Source organism: Barbus barbus (assembly GCF_936440315.1).
Source record: "Barbus barbus genome assembly, chromosome: 12".
Lineage (NCBI taxonomy): Eukaryota > Metazoa > Chordata > Actinopteri > Cypriniformes > Cyprinidae > Barbus > Barbus barbus.
This window is the reverse complement of record NC_136740.1, coordinates 25585531-25609104: the sequence shown is the minus strand read 5'-3', so window position 1 is coordinate 25609104 and position 23574 is coordinate 25585531. Positions and strand designations below refer to the sequence as shown.

Genomic DNA, 23574 nt, shown 5'->3' with positions numbered 1-23574 from the left:
TGAAATCCTGCAGTCCTAATTCTCATAATCACACACCTGTTGTATGGAGTACATCTTTATGCCTGTGCTACGGTCCCAAATGCAAATGAGGTCATCCAACCCACTGCTAATGATACAGGAAGTTGTGCAAACCAATGAGGTGACATCACCACGGTGACCATAAACGTGGCTCACCCGGCTGCCTGTTAGGACATCCCACACGCAGATGGCGCCGTCTTGGCCCCCACTGACTAGAACCATGGTCTACAACACAGAACAAATTTGAGTTGGGGGAAAAAAAAAAATTAACACTTTTTTTTTTTTTTTTTTCTTCATTTGCCAAAATGAATATTATTTGTAGAGACAATATCCATCCATCTACACATCCATTTATTCATCTATCTATCTGCCAGCCTATCGATCCAACTAACCATTCATCTATCTGCTCATCTACCATCTATTCCTCTATCTATCCCTCTCTCAATCTGTCCCTGTTCTCTATCCACCCATCCATCTTTCCATCTACAAGTCTATTCAACTATCCATCCATTGGTCCATCCATCCATCCACCATGTTTTCAGTTAATTTACAGTATTGTTAATTAGAAATATGAGCAGCAATATTGCACAAGGTGTATATGTGTGAGATAGTGATGTGATTCTGACCTGGTCTATGTAAATGGCAGTTATGCCACCTGAGTGGCCCTGCAGGGTGAAGAGACAACAAGAATCCTCCAAACGATACACCTATAAAAGAAAAATGTCAAATAAATAACAAACATAAGCATGAGTTAACACTGTAGGCTTGCACAGAATTCCTGTGCTCACAGGAAGCTCTACAGATTTCCAGCATCTGAACAAATCATTCACAAATGTAAAGTTCCACAAATAACCCTTATATTTTTAATTAATATTTTGAATATAATAATGCTTTTAATAACCAAAGTGCAAAGTTGCATTATCTGCCCTATTTAACATGTTTTACCATATTTACATTTTATTTATATTCCACAAAGATTACAATCAAAATGCACATCCAAAGGCCAAAAGCTCAATGCGGGTGCTCAACCACAAAAAAAAAAAATTGCAAACAGGAAGATCCAAGTTGGCACACCACAGCCCCAAAGTAGAAAAATATTTATGTTCTCACCACAGGTGACATTTCGATCCTAAAAGCTCTTCATCAGACAATGAACACACACATAGCTCCGACCTTATATACAGCACAAACCTAGATCACATGATCACCCACATGACAAAACAAATATATAATGCGTGATAAAAATAATTGTCGGCGTTAATAAATTAATGCGTTAATTTGCCCAGCCCTTATATCTATCTATCTATCTATCTATCTATCTATATTAGGGGTGTAACGGTTCACAAATTTCACGGTTCGGTTCGATACGACAGTGGTGTCATGGTTCGGTATGTGGGGCGGGGTAATTGATTACGTCGCAATGTTCGAAATATTTCTGTTTTAAGCCATGAAGGTGAGCCATTGTTTATCACACAAGCACACGTTTGCCCACGTGCAAACTTTGCGCATTATTTATGCTGAACATCTTAATCTCAGTCAATTCACTATAAGCAGAAAGTGAAAGTAAAAATGGAATGACGGAGTTATGACGGCGCTTATTCTCTCAGAGACGACGAGAGACGAATCTACTTTAACATATGCTGATAACGATATAGGCTATAGCGGTTTTCATTTATTCCCTTAATATTTCTCTTGTGGTCCGCACATAGTGAAAAAAAAAAAGAGAAGAAATGTATTTCGTGTTAAATAAGTTATTTTTGAAAGTCGGTGCTTTTTATTTCATTGATTTTTATTGATGACTGCAGTGTTAATATTTTAACTATAGGACTTTAATTCATTGTATAGCCTAATAGACCTGTTTTAAAATACCTTTTTTAAAAACATTTTAATTGAGGAGTAAATAGCTTTTCTTTAAATCTTATCTTTGCAGTTATGTGGTAATTATTGCAGGGCTAACTACTTGTTATTTTAAATTTAATAATAAAAGTAACTTTATAATAATAATAGGCCTAATAAAAATAAGAATGTAACAGGGCTACATTAATTGGAAATGCCAAATACTCTAATATTGCCAATAATTGATGTTTTTGACAATATCTCTGGCTACCGTCGATATAAGATCATCGTCTATTGACAACCCAGCAAGGGGAGGTTATCACGGGGCAGACAGCACGTTGCCCGTTACGTCGTTTGGGCTGTCTTGTTGTGCGCAGTGGCACTGAGAACATTATATTTCACACACTTTAAGCTTTTATTTTCGAAACATAATAGGATTAGTCCAACAAATCGTTCGGTTTGTAATGCCGAACTGAAAGCCTCGTACCGAACGGTTCAATACGAATACTCGTATCGTTACACCCCTAATAAATATTATATATATATATATATATATATATATATATATATATATATATATATATATATATATATATATATATATATATATATATATAAATAAAAACACACACACAAGGACAATTAACAAACCACATCACATTATGGCAATAAACATATCACATAAAAGTGAAAACAACAATTGACTGCAAACGGTTTGTGCTGTATATAAGGGCGGAGCTATGTATGTGTTCATTGTCTGATGAAGAAGTTTTAGACTCGAAATGTCGCCTGTGGTGAAAACATAAATATTTTTCTAATTTTGGAGTTGTGATGTGCCAACTTTGATCTTCCTGTTTGCATATATATTTATATTTCCATATACTCATATGCTGCTTACCCTGACTGTATGGTCCTGGCTGCCGGTGACCACTCTGCCAGCGGCAGATTTGAGCACAGTGATGGGCTTCTGGTGGGCACACTGTACTGAGCGCGTCAGCTGACAGCTGATCACATCCTCGCTGCTGTAACAGGGGGAGGGGGGCAGACTGCCTCGGCCTGGGGGTCCTAACACAAATGAAAAAAAAAAAATCAGGAAAAATGCTTAAAGAGCCTTGAACGTGGTAGTTGCGTTGCTGTCTATGCAAGGTCAGAATGCTCTCGGATTTCATCAAAAATATATTTTTAATTTGTGTTCCAAACATGAACAAAGGTCTTAAGGCTTTGGAATGACATGAGGGTGAGTAATTAATGACAGAATTTTAATTTTTGGGTGAACTATCCCTTAAAAATGCCTCTTTATTTCAGTCCTCCACTTTCTCCTGTCAGCTTTTATCTACCTGTTTTTTGAGTTTTCATGCTTTCTGATCTTATGAATTTCAGTAACTTTTCCAGTTGGTTTTGATTATTGGATCTGTATTTTTAACAATAATTGAAAAAAACTTGGACAAACGGAAAAATGTATCTTTCAATCACATTCAATTTCATTATTTTACATAACATTTCCAGGCCTGGTTTTAGCCTCTTTTTCTATGGTTTTTCCAAGGCCGTGGGAATGTTGTATTTGTCTATTTTTTTTTTTATTATTTTGACATAACTCACCACGATATTGCAGCAACCCCAGAGGCTTGTTGATCTCCACTGTGAAGAAATCCAGTGAGCCATTTAAACGAGCTGCCACAATTCTGCAATTGAAAATACCCCCATTAGCAGGAAAACATAAGACAGGTGCTTGGGTGTGAAATGAGTATGGCTTATATAGGAGCTTTAGGTTGTTGTGACATGCACCTGTTATTAAGAAAAGCCAAGGCAGTGATTCCAGATACTCCATCTTCATTACTGCACCGTAATGATCCCTCTACTGCATCCCACAGCTGATAGATAGAAGAAAATAAGAACGGCATATTAATCACATTGATAGATCAATATGTTCTCCTTATAAAAGCCCTCTCTTTCCCTCACCTCCAGTTTTCCGCTGCTGCGGCCCGTGGCAATGAGGTTACCCCTCAGCTCCATGGCCCACACTGAGCTGTCCCAGTCGCCATTGCACTGCGGGGGGAGCTCTGGTGGTAAGACAGGCTGGTCCCCGAGGCTACGCCGCCTTTGCTGTGAAGCCGGAGGAGAAGGTGGGAAGGCCAGTGTTGGTGAGGGCTCATGCTCCTGGTATGCCTTCTCCACCAATCCCCCAAAATCAAAGCCAGCGCTGCTTAAAGTCTGAGATGGGGGAAATGACCCAAAGTTGGTATCGATGAGAGGGGTGAGGTCTGGCTGGTCCCCAAACAGCGCAGGGCGTGCAGGGGTGGTCCTCCTCCTTATTGGGAAAATATCTACATCTGGTCCTCGCATCGCTGCTCCTCCTGGTTCCCGAAAATCTGCCCCCAAGAGGCTCTCGGCCTCACAAGCACTTATGTGATCCCAGCCATCACGGTGCTCCCAACCACTGCTGCTGCTCCTGCGCAGACTAATACACATACATAAAAATACAAATAATGAGTACATTTTCAAATAAAAATAAAAAACATACACACATACATACATAAACATATGTATTAGGGATGGGAAGATTCACCGATTCACTCGGTGCATTTGCATAAAAAGTTAACGATGGGATGCATTGATTTAAAAAGTGTGCATCGGCTATAAGTTGGCATTTACATCGCGATGCATCGTTTCTAACATATTTGCATCAGTAAAAAACTATTTATTTGTGACCTGTTCTGGCAAAATGAGTTGGAAGTCGCACGGGGTAATTTTGAGCTACAGGCAAAAGAAGAGAAAAATATAAGTTTTGGTCGAATTTGAGGTTTTCATAAAAATGAGTTCATTAAGCCCTCTTCTAGCGATCCCAATGCTCCAAATAGTAATTAAACATCTAAAATGATCTTTATTTGTACGTTTTCTGAGAGGAGTACCTTTTTCTCTGCGCACTTCTGGACGACGGCTACTGCTTCTCACTACAAGTTGTAAGTCTATTGTTGCAAAGCGCAGCATTCCAGCTTTGTTAATATTCATATCGAATTCTCGATGACATGAGTCCAAACCAGTGAAATATGATTTTCAAACCAACGCTGATGACGATCGTGCTGACTGACATTTGCAAAGCATAAGTGCATAAGCGCCTTTCCGTGAGCACCCGATCTCCCTTATAAAGTACATTATTGCGAGTTATGTATTGGCGAGATTCACATCATAATCTGTTATGACTGACATGAACGTTTAGTTAATAGTTGGGGGAAAATCTGATGTGTAACATTATATTTGATCCATGCATTGCAGTAGGCCTTAATATAGATCTGTCTCAATGTTACAATAAAAGAAAAGACGGAATCACTCGCTGCTCTTGATTAAATACTGTTTAATTGCATCGTTGTTCTTGTTTTTAATAACAAAGATAAAATAAAAATAGCTATATTGGGATTAATAATGTAGTAATTATTATTAAGAAAAGAATTGGAGGAAAATATTCAACGTTGCTTGGTGATTCTGCTTTGGAATATTTAACTCGATTTTTCTCAAAATCAGATCTGCTGCTTCTATTGCCTTCAAACGGCTGTAGCTCAGTCATTTTTTACCCGATTCCAACAAGTCATATATCATTTTGAAGGTATTTGAAAATAAAAATAACTAATTTTTGAAAATTTGGGCATTCCGACTCATTTTGCCAGCACCGGTCACATTTATATATACTTACTAGTGGATGCGCTATACTTTTATTATTTAGAAAGTGACCAATAATCTGTGGCCAATATTTTATATGTAGATTCACTCAACTCACGATTCGATTCACAATTTTTAAAAAAAAATTTACAAAATGAGATAAGACAAATTCTAAATTAAATGTGCTTGGACAAAATGCAGCACGTTTCTTTGTGAAATTGAAAAATAACACTATAATAATATACTAATATAGAACTTGCAAATTATTGCTCTTTTGTTGGTTTTGATTGCTTCTATTCTCCTCATTTGTAAGTCGCTGTGAATAAAAGCCTCTGCTAAATAACAAAATGTAAATATGTTGATAACAATATGTAATAAAAAATGTAAATAACAAAACTAAATTTAAATTTTAAAACAAGCTCCAAATCAAATAAATAACACAAATCAAATAAATCTCTTCATATAAACAAAATAAGGCTTTGTCTGTGCTCTTTCCATTTAAAATTAGAGGCAACCACTGCATTTGAATCATGATCCAAACAAAGATGCTGCATATATGCAACATGAGCAGTTTATAATCTAAATTAGATTGTATAATTTTGAAATTTGAAGCAAAAACGGAGTGGTCTGACTTCAATTTTGTGAAACTACAGTATACATAAAATTATCTGCATGAAATGAAACAGTAGATGAGCTGATTCACTCTCTGCCAGCAGGTGGCGCTTAAAGCATTTCATTGGTTTCCAAAGCAGCGCTGCACTTATGAACTTTAATATCCATTATACAGAGGCAAGATGAAAATAAAAAATACCATCTAAACTTTTCTAAAGACAGTAAGTTCCCCTCAAACATACATTCATATAAACTCCTACCCATAATTGAATCGCGATTTGTTTAGCATCTCAACCGATTTGAATCGTCACATATATGAATCGATTTTCAACCGGCTCGCGGTTAATCGTTACATCCCTAATGTAGATTGATTTCTCCTCTCTAAACAGTTTCTCAAACGCGTTCTCTCATCACCGCTGCTGCCTGAATATGACGAATAACAAAAAACGGAGACCCAAGGAAAAACAGGTATTAAATTCCAAAACCTGGCTTGAAATAACCTACAGCAGTTCCATAAATGACAAATTAAGTTCACGCAATCTCACTAATTTGTGCACTGCACGCTTATTCTTAAAGGGGTCATATGATGCGATTTCAAGTTTTCCTCTCTCTTTGGAGTGTTAAAAGCTGATTGGGCATAGATAAGATCCCTGAAGTTGCAAATACTGAAGTCTCAAAACCAAAGAGATATTCTTGAGTCAATGGGACAGTCACAAGCCTCCCGGTTTTCATCCAAAATATCTTTGTGTTCCGAAGATGAACGAAGCTTTTACAGGTTTTGAAAGACATGGGGGTAAGTGATTAATGACAAAATTTCCATTTTGGGGTGGAATAACCCTTGAAATGAAATACGCTGTGTTTTCCGCCAACTGGCAGCCCGGGGTGGCCAGATAAACAAGTATGTGAACTTAGCATGTTTCTTAAATATCTGCAAATGTATTATGGTATTTTTATACTTTAGTAGAGTCAAAAACGTACATACAGCACTTTTAAGCAGCCCTTAATGTCGATCATGGGTCAAATCGATCCGCCATGGCAAACAGCGAATGCATTTGTGCTGTTTAATGCATGTGAGACGCTGTGGTTTCCTCAGAGCATAACTGACATGTCACAAGTATATTTTTCATCTGTAAATGTTAGAAAGTCATGCAAATATATCCATTTTGCTGTCAGGAGTGGGCGAGTCTTACACAATTGAACGAGCGCTGCTGCGTGTATGCGCACTAAACAGACGGAACGCAATAGAATAATACCGCAATAATTCAAAGTCAAATATGCATTTTGTTAAAATATTTGTTGTTGGATATTAAATGTGTCTTTTGTAGAATTTTAAACCTACATGTAAGTGTATTTTTATGATAGCAGTAACTGTAAAGGGACTATTGTAATAGGCAAATCAAATGTAAGCTAGTACAGTACTAATTACTAAGCTCAAATGAGTTAATGTGTGTTTCTTATAGCAGTTAAAATAGTCATTTTACTTATTTTAATTTTTAATTCAGTGATTTTAACTTTTAATTTAGTTATTTCAATGCTTTAAAGAACAATTTTAGATTGTAATGTTCCAATGTTCTGCAAACTATAAAAGGTACAGCTGTCATAAAACCAGAGAGAAAGGCTGCATGGCTAGAAACTGTCAAAAAAGTCTAATAATAGTATGTAAGAGAGCGGTAATATCATTGTGTTCCTACTGGTCAGTGTTAGAGGAACTCAGCTTAGCCTGACAGTTAGCCTGCTTTAGACCAGGTTAGTTTCCCAGCATAAGTTGCCACAAAGTGACTAAACTTAATCTAGGCCCATGTTAAATTTGCTTTATGGAACCAAATTATTTGACAATGAGTCAGACTAACTGAAATAAGCCTGGCTTATTTGGTAAACTTGTTTTATGAAACAGAGCAAAGTGTTTATTACGTTTGAAATATGGATACTTTTCTTACAAAAACGCATGGATTCGCTACAGGAGGCCTTTATTCACCCTGCAGAGCCGTGTGAGGCATGTTTTATTATGAATGCGCACACTTTATTTAACGCCCGCCGACTGCAATGATAACGCTTGGAATAGCCTCCGATTGGATTCGTCTGAAAGAAGAAAGTCATATACTCCTAGAATACCTCGAGGGTGAGTAAAACACAGGCTAATTTTCATTTTTGGGTGAACTAACCCTTTAAGTGTTTTTCTTTAATTGCTAATGTGACCTTTTTATACCACAGACTGAACAAAATTAAGCATTGCTTGGTAATTGGTTGACCTAAATTGGTATTATCTAATTGTGTACTATATAAATAATTTATTTTTAACAATACATTTATTAGAGTCCATGCAGTAGGTGTCTTACTGAACCTCCTTACCCATTGTTGGGTATAACAGTAAGACAGTCTCCTGTCTGTGCGTCCCACACACGGATCTGTCCCGCCAGACAACAGCTGGCCAGCAGCATGCCATCACTGGCCAGACACTCAATGTCCTGGGAAGAGATGGCAATGGTAATTTTATATATCTTAGAGTCCATTTATGGAAACGCGTCAGTGCAAGTTAATTTGTTTCTCACCATGCTGTGGCCTCTCAGCAGCAGAGGGGAAATTTCACTGATTGGCGGCGAGTAGCCATATTCATCGCAGGGCAGGTCTCCACGGCGACGGCGACCATGGGGCACCCCGTTCTGCCCGTAGTTCCGAGGGCAGAGCACACGATACAGACAGAAGAGTAAGAGAACTAACACCACTCCGGCGAAAAGTCCAAGAGCTGCCACCCTACACAAATACACATTTTTATTATGTAAAATAAAATAAAATATCCATTAGTCCAAACAATGCCAGATGGGGGAGTGTTTGAGAACCTGACATTAAACTCATTTTTTTTCCTAATCTGTGTGGTCCCCTACTGACACATACACTACACACTTCACCTGTAATGAATGGGTCAATCAAGCAATATAAATTTGGCATTTAAGCATGAGCCCCTGCAAAACAAGTCTCTTGAAATTACAGTCCACGCATCTCCAGGAATGGGAACTCAAAGGTAAGCATTACATGCAGAAAGTTGGACAACATCTGAGCACGTGCACATACTCTTGATCTGTCTTCACAGGGTAAATGCAGCACAGAAAACAGGAAACACAGGCAGGGGGCTAAAGGAAGAATTAGAAGGAGGGGCCAAGTTTTAGAGCAAACTGACCTACAGCCATCTGATGTGTATCTAACAATCATAACGACCTCATAGATAAGAACGGGGCCTTGGAACAATGACCTTGAACCCCACAATCTGAGTGTGTTGTGAAGTTACTATCAGAGCAGTTCTGGAGATTGTTGTTCATGTATTTATGTCCTCATTAGTGAGATGGGAGACGCTAACATCACCGGAAGCGTCACGCTAAAATAATGGTAGGGGAAACACTGGAGACTATTGTTTGTCTCTGTAGTCACATATTTAGATCTCCCATGTATGCTAGAATGAGATATGAATGAGCGCTCGTAGTTAATCAGTGACAGTTTTTCCATGTATAAATGAAGAATGTAAGTGTTTGTTTGTTAAAAGAATATTTTGGCCATGAGGTTTAAAACCTCTTGACATTCGTTCACAGAAAGACCACAAAGGAAAGTGGTAATGCATGTTTTCTGGGAAACGTCATTGAGCAATTTACAGATTACCAATGAATGACTGCTGTCTGATATAATACAACAATGTGGGAAAAGAACAAAACAAAATTCCTTTCTTATCCTTACAACCCTCTGGTGAACACCCAAATAGTGAACACCTTTATTTATTGTAACGTGACAGAGCTGAATTTGTTTCTGCGGTGTCGCCACAAAATGCACCACATTAGATTACTCGATAAAAAAGGGAATTTGCGACACTGCTAAATCAGACCATTTATATTCTCTTAATGGGATACTCCACCCCAAAATGAAAATTTTGTCATTAATCACTCACCCCCAAAACATTCCAAACTCGTAAAAGCTTCGTTCGTCTTCGGAACACAATTTAAGATATTTTGGATGAAAACCGGGAGGCTTGTGACTGTCCCACTGACTGCCAAGTAAATGACACTGTCGAGGCCCAGAAAAGTATGAAAAGCATCGTCAAAATAGTCCATCTGCCATCAGTGGTTCAATCTGAATTTTATGAAGGGGCGAGAATACTTTTTGAACGCAAAGAAAATTAAAATAACGATTCAACAATTCTTTTTGGGGAGTAAACGCTGGACGCAAATAGCGTATGCGATTCTGTGTCAGCCACACCGCACTGATACGTTTTCTATGCTTTGATTTGAACGAAAACAGCGTAGCCATGTGGCGTCGCTGACACAGAACAGCGTACGCAGTTTGCGTCCAGCGGATATTCTCCAAAATGCTACGCTGACGCAGAGGAGACAAATTGTTGAATCGTTATTTTTATTTTCTTTGCGTAGAAAAAGTATTCTCGTCGCGTCATAACAGACAGATTGAACCACTGATGGCAGATGGACTATTTTGATGATGCTTTTCATACTTTTCTGGGCCTTGACAGTGTCATTTACTTGGCAGTCAATGGTACCACAAGCCTCCCGGTTTTCATCCAAAAAATCTTAAATTGTGTTCCAAAGACGAACGAAGCTTTTACGTGTTTGAAACGACATGGGGGTAAGTGATTAATGACAAAATTTTCATTTTGGGGTGGAGTAACCCTTTAATGAAACTGTAATTTAATATATTTATGTATAAAAGGGCAATATGTATAAAACAAAATTCACAAAAACAATGCAGTACCATGCGATATATTTATGTCAGATACTACAAACCTGTAAATTCATAACTAAAAAATTTTTTTTATAAATTGTTCAAAAGTCTGGGGTCAGTACGATTTTTAAAAATAAATTAATACTTTTATTCAGTAAGGATGCATTTAACTGATCAAATGTGACAATAAAAGATGTAATGTTACAAAAAAAATCTATTTCAAATAAATGCTGATTTTACTTTCTATTCATCCTTTCACATTCCACAAAAATATTAAGCAGCTCAACTTTTTCCAACATAATAATATGATAATAATAATAATATGAAATGTTATTTGAGGACCAAATCAGCATATTTGAATGATCATGTGATCACATTTCAAAATATTATTACAATTTAAAACTATTGTTTTGTATTCTAATGCATTTTCAAAATTACTCTATTTTTGATTAAATAAATGTAGCGTTGGTGAGCATAAGAGACTTCTCATAAACATTAAAAGAAATTTTACCAACCCCAAACTTAGTCTATCAAACAAATAAATAAAATTCAACAAAAACAATAGCAGGAATTGCTTCATTTGTTAAATATCTGGTGTATTGTTGCCCAAACTATGGTTTATTTATAATAATAATGCAAACTGAATTGGTAACCGAATAAGTAACATTTATAAAAACAGGTAGAATGACCGAATAGCTGAAGTGCAACACTGACTTGTAGAGTGTGAGGTCTGTCTGCAGGTCCGAGGTCTTGATGCTGGGAGGAGGAGCGTGGTATGTATCCTGGGGATGGCGTGTGTCTATGGCCTCTTGTGGGCTGAGATGGAACGTGACAGGGATGACTGGAAGAATGCTGATGTACCTGAGGGCATCAGACAGGGGCATGTTAGGGGCATAACTACAAGAGGCCTGAACCATATCATCTATTATAAGATGATAGAGTAGCGCACCTCTTTGCAAGAGTGATATTGTAATAGCTAAAGAGTGAGGGCCAGTGGCGGAAAGAAAGCCGCCTCCACAGCTCCTCATCCTCAGGGCTCCAAGTGATCTGGGGGCTGGACACAGGGGCTACTCCTGGGTGGGATGCTCGGTGACCCTGCGATTGGTTTTCAGGTAGAGGAGTGGGTTCTGGGGCAGGAAGCACGCTCAATGTGCTGGTTGGGTTTCCACCAGGAAATACCGGAGCAACGCCCAAATGAGGAGGAAGCCCCGCCTCCCCAAGAGGGCTCTGCTCTGACACCTGGGCAGCAAGGAAAGTCCTCAGACCAGCAGGGTCCGTGTAGACCAGGATCCCAATCCAGATTACAGTGCCAACCTATTAAATAAACAGACAACAAATTTAGATAAAAAAAAAACTCTTATGCTTTCTTTTTCATTTTTCATTTAATTTAGACTGTTCAAAAGTGTGGGTTCAGTAAGATTTTCAATGTTTTTAAAAGAAGTCTGCATTAATTTGATCAAAGATACAGCAAAAACAAATCTTATTACATTTAAAATAACTGTATTCTATTTTAATATTTTAAATGTAATTAATTCCTGTGATGCAAAGCTGAATTTTTAGCATCATTACTCCAGTCTTCAGTGTCACATGATCCTTCAGAAATCATTCTAGTATGCTGATTTTCAGCTTGAGAAATGTTTCTTATTATCAATTTTGAAAACAGTTGTACTGCTTAATATTTTTCAGGATTCTTAAATGAATAGAAAGTTCAAAAACAGAATTTATTTAACATCATAAATGTCTTTGTTACAGTAACGATTGATCAATTTAATGCATCCTTGATAAATAAAAGTAATAATTTCTTTAAATTAATGGTTTATTCTTAAAACTGCAATTCTGATTGGTTCCACTACCAGCTCAAAATGTCACAATGAACCTTTAAGGGGATAGTTCATAATTCTGTCATCATTTACTCACCCTCACGTCGTTCCAAACCTGTACGTGTTTCCTTCTTATGTTGAACATAAAAGAAGATATTTTCAAGAATGCTGGTAATCAAACAGTTGATGGTCCCCATAGTGTTTTGTTCCCTACTGTTTGTCGGTTTCATAGCATTTCTTTCCCTGTTGTTTGGTTGTTCAAAATTCTTCAAAATATCTTCTTTTGTGTTTAACATAAGAAAGAACTCATACAGGTTTGGAAAGACATAGGGGTGAGTAAATTATGACAATTTTCATTTTTGGGTGAACTTTTCCTTTAAAGGGTCTAATTTTTACCATGATGATTCTCTGTGCCAGGCGAGTGCGGGCTAGGAAGTACACCACCCTGAGCCTCTTGGGCAAGCGGAGGTTCCGGAATGCAGGAGCCTGCAGGGTGATGGTGTGGGGAGAAGGGCGGGGCGGTGGAGGTGTCTCTCGTGGACGCAAAGGGCCCGGTTTAGGCAGAGGCATCCCCGCTTCTGCCGGGAGACGCCTGTTCAGATCAGCCAACTGTTTATGTAGAGACATGAGAGTTGGGAAAGACAATACAATCAAACTAAAAATTCCAGACAAGGTACTCATATGACGCAATGAATGATTCATGTATTTCTCATGGAATTGTAAAATATATTTTCTAGAATGTTCTGTGTGGGTGGTTCTCACCTCCATGCGGCGGATGTCAATAGACAGCACAGTGGTGAAGAAAAACATCTGCAGGAAGAAATCGGACACCAGACCGACCACAGCAAACAGACAGAACTCCTACACACAAAAGAATAAGTGGGAAGTATAGAGCATTTGTGATTTGGAACTGTATAACTACCACCAAAAGCAGATCATATATCGGAGTTATTTACTAGAGCTTCACCTGAATGGCTGGTACAAATGTGAAGTATCCAATGAGGATGATGCACAATTCAGTTGCCATATTCTTCATGATGGACCAGCTCTCATTGCTTAGACCTTAAGACAGAACCAAGAAAAAAAACAAGTAAAAAATTCAGACCTTTGCCAGAGTGTGTCATTCAATTTGGTCTAATTTTCACATCCCATACTTTCAAAAGATTTCAAACTGCTTAAGAGGTTACCAAGGGCTTTATGAAAAATTGTGAAAAATAAAAACAACAAAATGCAAAATGTTATTTTTTAAGGCTATGGAAGTTAACTACAGTAAATAAAACATGTTTAAAGCAGTATATATTTTGTAAAAATATATTTAGCAATTTGATATATATTTATGTTTGTTGTTTATTTTAAATTTTATATTTTTGCATCATCTCTGACCTTGAGCAATACGAAGCTTGACTTCAAGGTCGACAGGCGTCGACACAACAGACTTGGTGAGGACAAGGACATTCTCCAAACCAATTACCACCACAAGGTAAGGGAAGATTTCCCTGCAAAACAGTAGCAGAGAAAACAACTTAATCTTTGAAAATTAATCCAAAAAAAATTGTGATGTGAAAAAAATTATGCTAAAAAAAAGAATGTGAGGAGCTAGCTTATTATTGAGGATAAAAGCCTAACAGAAAAATTCACTCTAGCGTTTTGTGATTAGCTGAAGAGGTGACCTTATGCAGCCCTATTGTATATTGGATCAATATGGAGTACATACATGGCCTAAATAGTGTGTATGTATTGACTGCAACTTTCAACCCATCAACCTGCTCAAAGATCAAACAGTGACATATTAATTCCTGAGGGATTAAGTCTATAGCAGCCCTGTGATAGTGATGCACATAATCTTTCTAGTGGTATGAATAAAGGTGTGTTTTGGCTGAGCTCCAACCCTCCATTCAGCGTGGGTGTCAGGCCAAACAAGGTGCAGAGTCCCACAGACATGAGCAGAGAGCTGAGAACCGTCACCACAGCAGCCAGCGCCAAGCCCCATTTGGATTTCACCATGTCAATCTTTCCTGTGAAGTGAGAGGGAGGGATGATCCGAATTATTTTTGTCAAGAACATTTTACAAAAAACGTCATTAAGCATACAAAATGCTGTCGGAAAGAGGGTATGTGAATTCTTGATGCTGAACGTGCTGTTCTGAGGATAATCGCCAAGCCAGACTGAAACACGAAAGCTCAGTCAGAAACCAAACAGCTATGCTAATCTGAAAGCTTTCTACTGCCAATTTACTGCTTTCCCAGAGGCACCCGGAAATACTATTTCAACACTGTTGTATTACTTCTTAATAATTTAAAGATATATGGAATGATTATTAGAAAAAGAACAATAGAGAACAGCAGAAAACACTATGAATATTCACATTTCTGGAAAGTCTGCAATAATTCTGTCAACTGTGGTACTTCCATGGCGGACAATAACAGCAGTGGACACTAATCAAGGGTCAACGATAAAGATTTCTGGTTGCTTGACTGTTTGCAATAGTAATAGAAGTCACTACAGAATTTACAACAATATTCAATAAATCTCACAAAACTATATTTTTCGAGGCATAAACAAACTGTGTGCGCACATATAATCATCCAACATAAAAATTTCAGCACTGGTGCTAGTTCTGACAAAATGGTCTGAAACTCTTTTACGCTGGATAGTTTATCTGTGCAAATATCTTCATGAAAGTTATAGAATCTAATGCACATCAGATGCTTCCTGAAAGTATGTGGCCCATTAAATATATATTTATGGAATCTTCTACAAACATGTTAAAAGAATATCACCTATTGTTTTACAACACCGAGACACAGTTTGAAACTCTGTTCTAACTCCAAGGTCAGAATGTGCAATTGTAACACATTGCATTACACAACCAGGTATTCCATAACACAAAACCAGAATTTCTTTTTACAATTTAAAATGTTTTTTATTTGAACATATATTTAACAAAGCAAATTTTTTGCAGTATTTATGGACAAAAAACACATTTTAAAAAAGTCATTTTGAGAAATATTAACGTAGAAAATTGTTATTTTAAATTTAAAATATAGTTTACTCCTGTGATGCAATTCTTAATTTTCAACAGCCATTACTCCAGTCTTCAGTGTCACATGTTCCTTCAGAAATCATTCAGACATTCTGATATGGTGCTCAAAAATCATTTCTTACTATTTTTAACGTTGAAAACAGTTGTGCTGCTTAACATTTTTGTGGGATTTGTGATACTTTTTTTCAGGATTAATCGAAGTTGAAAAGACCAGGATTTATTTGAAACAAATAATTTGTAACACTACAAATGTTTTACATCAGTTTAATGTATTCTTACTAAATAAAAGTATTAATTCTTAAAAAAAAGAAAAAAATTAATTAATGACAGAGAATATAGGTAGAGATGACACTTACGGGTGGAGAAGTAGATATAAGCAAAGAGGATGATGTAGGTGGTGACCAGAGGGATGAGCTCAGCGATGCCAATCTCCTCTTTAAAATGGACGTGCACCATGTGGTCTTCACGCAGAGTGCAGTTCGCTGAGGGATGAAGCTGTTTCAGACGGGCTCGGAGACTGGCTACAAACCTGTACAAAAAGACACACACAGGAGATGCTTAACATTTTTGGAAACCATGATTGGTTTGCTACAAAAACTATATTTTCACAAGATCTAGAAAATGTGACGCGTGCCTCAATTAATTTGAAATATTACAAAGGCTGACCTTGCATCATAGGAGCCTAGTGCAATTGTGATGGTGTATGTCACTACTCTCTTCTTGCTGTACAGGCTTACACCCGTCTGCTTCCCTGGCACACCAAAGAGTAAATCTAAAAAGCACAAACAGTAAAAATGGGTTTTCTGGGGGTAACTTTTAATTTGAGCAGAGATTAAACTATATTTAAGCAGCTTCCTGCCTTTCAGAGTGGCTGATGTATGAAGGCCTTTTGGTTCATGTTGGTGGACTGTCTTCAGGAGGTCTGGATCTGCATCAAACAGGTCACGCAGGTTCTGCCAATAGTTGCCAGGGGATACCAGCAGGCAGCCGTGCTCTGGAAGGACCGCCTGCATGCGGCGTAACCCTGGCAACAGGTCCGTTACCTGCAAGCACAGCGCCTCCAAACTTCTAAGAGAGAAGTGAGGAAAACAGGAAAGAATGAGGTTGAGAAATGTGTGGTAACAAGGGCGAACAGAAATGGTTTGAAATCAATCAACATGAGTTAATAACCCCAGGGGGGAATCTTAGACCTGTCTGTGTAAACGTGGTTTCTGATCTCCTCCAGGAGACTAAAAACGCGCCCAAGGGGAGAGCGGAACACGTCCACAGGAACCAGACTGCTGTCCCATGGTGAAACTGCTGCCTTGACCAGGACCTGCTGGATGTAGGCCACCGGAGGACCCCGATACTGCAAGAAAAGCAGCATTTTTAGATTAACAGTAACAGGTCTTCAAAAGAAACTAGACTTTTACATTTTTAGTGGCACTTGACCAAGCTAATTGACTGATGCTAAAGTGTTGCAGGTAGGTGTTTGCTGGCCCCAAGTCTAGAGGCAACTTTTCATAGCAAGTCAACTGGAATTTTTGCAAATGGTTTTTGTCCACCACGTGAAATTGTCTTAAATCTGAGAGATTAGAAAAGTAATAATATACCTTTTTCAACATGATTTGATGTTTATTCATGTCTGCAACAGTTTAGGACACATTACACACCCAACGTTTGCAAGGTCTACAATTCCTATCCAGTGCCAGCCTTAGCAATCCTGTTAATAATTCCACAGAAAAGCTGCATACTTCACAACTGTTGTAACTATCTTTTAACGTTTGGGGGCGGTAAGATTTTGTAATGCTTTTGAAAGAAGTCTCACGCTCACTAAGGCTGCATTTATTTAAATAATAATAATATAAAAGTAAAAACTATTTTTAACTGCAGTGTCACATGATCCTTAAGAAATCATTCTGATGTGCTGATTTGGTGCTCAAGTAACATTTACAACTATTAATGTTGAAAACAAATGTGCTGCTTAATATTTTTGTGAAAACCATATACATTTTTTCAGAATTCTTTTCCATATTCTATTGATAAAAAATATTCGTTTCTTTTAAAATAATACTAAAAAAATCTTACAGAACTGAAATTTTAACGGTAATGTATATCAAACAAGCATTTTATTTTACCCAATCAGGGCGCTCTGGCAGGTCGCCCTGAGACTCATGGGATGGGACAGAGTAATCTCGTACTCCAGTGGTGAACTCGACAGGCCCTGTTCCTGGCAGAGGGAGCTTCAGCAGAGGGTAACTGTAATAGAAAGCATGGTTACAGAACGACAAATCAATCTTTTATTACCAACGTCAAGCTGCATTCCTCACAGACATGGTACCTCCAAATAGAGGAATGGCCTTCTCATGACAAAGAGCCCATAAAAGGTCCATAAAACAAATCATATTTGAACGAAAAGGGCGATAAGTATGCAAAGTGTTGTTTTCAATCAGTCACACAGGTGCAGCAAGAGTGAACTTAAAACGTAAAACTTCACCAGGAGGGAGCACAGACCAGTATGATTAACATGTCATCTGTGATGTCCTCAGGCTAGCAAGCTTTAAGAAAACTAAGGATAGTAAAAACAAGAATTTTACACTTTCTAGGAAAAATTATAGCACAAGACGCACAATACTGCTTGCAGCACAAACACTGAAGGACTGGGATACTTTCCAGATGGATGATCTGACCAACCCCTACTTCTCACAAAAGGAACATCTGTCCCTCTCCTTTAAAGTACTTCAAAAGCCACGAATATCCCCCACCAACAACAGCAGTGTGTTAAAGAGAGGAGCACAAGCTGATAAGGTTTAAAACACATGACACTGTTGACATCAGGGAAACAGAAGGCTATTGTGTAAAATACATTATTCATGGAATCTCTGAGTGTGCTTTCCTTAACACGGTACATACAAACTAAGGATCAAACCAATATCAATTTGTGTGCTTAATGGATTAGTTCACCTCCTGAATATAAATTTCCTGATAATTCACTCCCCCTCATCTCATCCAGTTAATTTTGCAGATGTTAATTTCTTTCTTTCTTCAGTTGAAAAGAAGTTAGGTCCAAATTGCAGTTTCAATGCCGCTTTAAAGGGCTCAACACGATCTGAGCCAAGGAATAAGGGTCGTATCTAGTGAAAAAATTGGTCGTTTTAAAAAAAATAAAAAATAAAAAAAAAATAATAATAATTTGTATATACTTTTTAACCACAAATATTCGTCCTGCACTAGTTCGACCTCACGCATTACGTAGTCATGTTGGAAAGGTCACGCATGATGTAGGCGGAAGTACCGACCCAGTGTTTACAAACTGAAGGTGCAAAGAAAGTCAAACGCCCTTTACAAAAACAGGTAAAACAATGATGTCGGATGATTTTGAAGTTGGAGGAGAAAATGAGACTACCTTTTTGAACCAAAGTACACAGACAAACAACTAACCATGCTTGACCTGTTCTAGAACCAGGAAGTATGACCATATTAGCCCGGTTCGGTCAACACTGCACTGGCTCTGCATCGCAGAGAATTGTTTTTTTTGAAGAACATGACAGATCGTTTCACTAATAAAGACCCTTATTCCTCGGCTGGGATAATGTAGAGCACTTTGAAGCTGCATTGAAACTGCAATTTAGACCTTAACCCATTGGGTCCCATTAAAGTGGAGAAAAATCCTGGAATGTTTTCCTCAAAAGAATTAATTCCTTTTCAAATGAAGAAAGAAAGACATTAACATCTTGGATGACATGGGGGTGAGTAAATGTTCAGGAATTTTTTTTTCTGGAAGTGAACTAATCCTTTAATTTGTGTTTAATTCGGTATATTCCTTTATTATCCTTCTTGTGGCTGAGTCAAACTATTCTGCCCAGTACCTTCTCTTCTCTAGCTGAGAAAGAACTCAGACATCCGCAGTGACAAGTAGTTGCCACTTCACAAAGCCTACTTCTGTTCCTCCAGGCAGTTGAAGACACTGGGCTGATCTCTGAGAGAAATGTTCACACACTCACTCTTTTCCGCATGGATTTTGTCCTTTATCTGAAGCATCAGAGACTTAATTCACATTTTGCTGACTGAGGCTAAAAGAAAAGGCATGAGAAACCGTTTTCTCTAGCTCAGTGCTCCACTTTTGTATTTGTGCTACACACAGTCCTCCTGGCACGATCCTTGCTGTCGAAATCAAACTGTGCAGAACAACCGACCACAAGCCAACTTCATTCCATTGTCGCCCTCTCTCACCCATTCACACCCGAAAACATCCCACCCACAGATTTGTACAGATAAGCTGCTTTTCCTAAACCACAGAAGTACATAAAGTACTTCAGCATTGACAGAGGCCATCAGAACTGTGGTTTAGCAGCCATTGTGTCCCTGATAAGTTTAAATCTCGCTCCAATCCCATTACTTCCTGCTTGAATCAAATATCATGACTGCACACTCACCAGCAGGTCAGGATGCTGGCAGAGGTGAAGAGAATGATGGGAACCGGATAGGAGGCACATAGTAGGCCGTGCCGGTAGAAGGCGGCCGAGATGTTCTGCCGAAGCCGCTCTCTCACCGTCATCCTGGGGGGAGGGGTCAGCTGATGGCCATTGAGTCTGCGTGTGCGGCCAGGGCGAGGGCACCGGCGGGCATCCAGGGATCTGTGCGAACAAGCATGTACATAACTATAATTGGCTCTCTGTCCTTGTGATGTGAAGAACGTGTTTTTCCTGTTACTGATAAAACCCAAAAGCTTTTTTAGAACTTTAGAGCACATATTAAAAGCATTATCTGTATTTTCGTTTTATAAACAGACTAAATGAGTAGCATCTTATGGCAAGCTTTACTGCTATTAATTGTCAACAGTACAAAAACATTCATATGTATGGCCAACATAAAACTTATGTATGATTCTGACATGACATGAGCCGGAAAAGTAGGGCTGCACAATTAATCGAATTTGTAATCGCGATTACTTTTATGGATGCCACGATTACATAATCGTTCAAAGCCGCGATTACAAAAATAAATAATTAAAAATGCCCACTTGCATTATTCTGTGTGTTTAAGAGGTGTTTGCAGCGCGGGGTTTAACAAACTCAAACACACTGGATAAAAGACTTTGTCTAACTGATAGTCGTTGTCACTCTGTTGTGCATGATAGATATGTTAAATGCCAAACGTGTCAAAAGCGGAACAAAATAGCGGTACTCGTTTGAACTGACCTTTTATCCACTCGCCTCAAAAAAAAAGCTTAGCGCGAATGCATTTATTACAATGGCCAGTCGCGATCACGCACTAAACAACGCTGTGAAATCCAGTAAGAAGTTAAGAATAAATGTTAACTAATTTAACCTTACTGTAATCTGTTACCAACCAAACAAACTTAAACACATCTCTGCCAACAGCTAGCAAGCTAACAGATCATTCTTTAGAAAACCTATCTGTTAGAATTAACCCTTTACCTAGAGGTAGTTTCTGGACTTTCAAACTCCCCCCAGAGGGTTCAAGGGTTATACTGGCGGTCTATGGTTTACAAAGAGCTCTTTTTTGTCATTGGGTGCCCCTGTGACTACACCACAGAGCAAAAAATTAACCTTAAAATGTTTCAATATTTCCAAAGCAATCATTACACCAATAAAAGCACTAATAAAAACAACAGAATTAAAAATAAAAATAAAATTAGGTTTTTCAGTAATGGTAATAAAAATGATAACTGCAATAATTTGTAATAAAATAAGAATGCTAATGCATTTCATAAGTAATTTGTGGTGAACAAGTGAGTAACAATATAAACTTTTTTTGTTCAAACATTTAAGACTTACAGCACAGTAGTCATAAGGAACACTTTTATGATAGTTGTATTTATTTGCATCCTTCTTGAAGCTTGAAAACTCAATTTTTAAGACATTTAATTGTATGGAAAATATCAACCGTCCAACACAGACCTGTTTGTTCACCATTAGAAAGAGAGTCATAGACATTCGAAAGACATAAGAGTGAACAAATGAATGATGACAGAATTTGCCATTTGGGGTCAATTATTTCCATTTATCCAAGCTTAACAGTCCCTTTCCCATTCCATCTTAGAGAGAGACAAACTGTGTCAAACTGAGTCTTAACAGTCTCTTTCTTATTGCATTTGCACACTTCCTTCTCTCCCTCTATTGCCGAATCTGGGAGATTTTTAAGAGAACAGAGTCCAGAGAGACCATTCAAAGTCGTCTAATCTTGGCAAACCCAAATGCTACAGCATGGAAACAGGCAATGACTTTAAATTCTTAAGGGAATATGCAGGCACGGGCTGATAAACACGTGTGGCTGACAGACGGACCGGTTTATGCAAAGCAACTCTGTTTGACAATTTGGTGACAAGAACCTGGTAACTATCATGCATGATGGGATAAAACTTTAGAGTGCAACGCAAAGTTGTTGCTTTGGACAGAACAATCAAAAAATGACAAACAGTTCAAAAGTAAAACAGCACAAACTACAGCAATGCTTTCAGTTACAGGGCACTAAAAATACACCAGTTATTGGTTTCCAAAATGAAGGAATTAGGAAAACTAGAAATCTGACAACTACAGTCTCCAGTGGATTTATGTCTGCATTAGAGTGTTCCACTGTAAATCATCTGATCATAAATCTACTGCAAAACAGCCGTCAGGGATATCTGCCTGCTCACATTCACTTCTCAAAAAAAATCCTTCATTATAAACACCAGAGAAAAATTTTCTACAATATTCTCACATTTCCATTATTATTTAATTTCTTTCAAAAATATCTATATATTATTGTTTATGTTTCGGATTTTAATTATCATCAAGATTCAAGATTTCAAATTTAATTTTCACTTACTTTATCCAAAGCGACAAATATAAGCTAAAGAAACTTGAAATTGAACTAATTTAGCAAGCAATTTCTGTCAAACTCCTATTTTTGCAAAATTGTTGGTCAAACCACAAACTGACAAACCAAACAGAATATTAATATAGGGAAACAATTGCCAAAACATCTCACAGGTAGGCCTACAACATAATAAATGAACTGTCAAAAACTCCAACACAACCGTATAAACACGAAAAGTACCAAATTTAATCTGAATCAAATCCATTTGCACTAACACGAGAATGTATGCCAGACAGTTTTGCAGGTTATTTAATAAACTAATATAATTACAATGCAATGCTGTGATAGCACCATGGTATTGTGAGGTATGAGACAGCAACACCATGTTATTTTTTATATTATTTCCTAAATGCCATAGCATACCTTGGTACTTTTACGGTATTGCACAAAATACGCACTATATTGCAACATGCGGTGTTCAGCCTGATGCGGTTTCCACTTTTCTTCTGCAGTTATTGTCAGTCAATTACACTGTAAATTAGCTGAGCTGAAATCAGTCTAACAGAGCTAAAGCTATCAGCTACTGATCTACATATGAATACAGTTTGGCATTAACTCTGTTGTCTGCAATTTCAAAATCCCTGACACTATTTATTATCTTTTTGTTGTGCGAGGAGATGAAACCGATACACGTTTCCATGGCATTAACTTTAGCCGAGCTGCTAACGCTTTAGCATTAGCTCAAGTATTAAACACCTAACAGTTTTATTTGGGTTAGCTTGACGTATATAGCCAATAAATATCACGCATCACCCTAAAAATACGCATTTTATTGCCTCAACATGGTTGCAAGCTATGCACACCACTAAAGGCCTGCTTCTAAAATGCTCTAATTTAGCAATATAAACACACAACTCAAAACAATAGCGCTCAAATCATCGCTTACCCTAATGACAGGTTCTCCCTTCTTCTCTGAGGGCTTGTTTTAACGGTGATTCTGCTCCTGTTGAGCTCCACAGGCAGGTGGCTGTAGTTAGGTCTCTACTGCTCTGCCTGCATCATGTCAGCTAC

General features: G+C 37.9%; 1 protein-coding gene across 1 annotated transcript in view; it reads right to left on the bottom strand.

Annotated features, from left to right (window-relative positions):
- Window positions 1-23574, bottom strand: part of LOC306877637 (sterol regulatory element-binding protein cleavage-activating protein-like) — a 26574-nt gene extending 3000 nt beyond the window's left edge. Inside the window, exons 1-22 of the mRNA XM_079429504.1 lie at window positions 23450-23574; window positions 20115-20315; window positions 17817-17937; window positions 16890-17047; window positions 16559-16767; window positions 16366-16471; window positions 16056-16228; window positions 14545-14671; window positions 14040-14152; window positions 13624-13718; window positions 13419-13517; window positions 13053-13265; window positions 11786-12150; window positions 11551-11697; window positions 8670-8871; window positions 8470-8585; window positions 3814-4312; window positions 3640-3725; window positions 3454-3536; window positions 2753-2919; window positions 645-725; window positions 37-243 (exon numbers count right to left, since the gene is read on the bottom strand). Of these exons, the coding sequence (XP_079285630.1) occupies window positions 37-243; window positions 645-725; window positions 2753-2919; window positions 3454-3536; window positions 3640-3725; window positions 3814-4312; window positions 8470-8585; window positions 8670-8871; window positions 11551-11697; window positions 11786-12150; window positions 13053-13265; window positions 13419-13517; window positions 13624-13718; window positions 14040-14152; window positions 14545-14671; window positions 16056-16228; window positions 16366-16471; window positions 16559-16767; window positions 16890-17047; window positions 17817-17937; window positions 20115-20236 (3489 nt within the window). The 5' untranslated portion in view covers window positions 20237-20315; window positions 23450-23574. The remainder of the gene's footprint in view (window positions 1-36; window positions 244-644; window positions 726-2752; window positions 2920-3453; window positions 3537-3639; window positions 3726-3813; window positions 4313-8469; window positions 8586-8669; window positions 8872-11550; window positions 11698-11785; window positions 12151-13052; window positions 13266-13418; window positions 13518-13623; window positions 13719-14039; window positions 14153-14544; window positions 14672-16055; window positions 16229-16365; window positions 16472-16558; window positions 16768-16889; window positions 17048-17816; window positions 17938-20114; window positions 20316-23449) is intronic.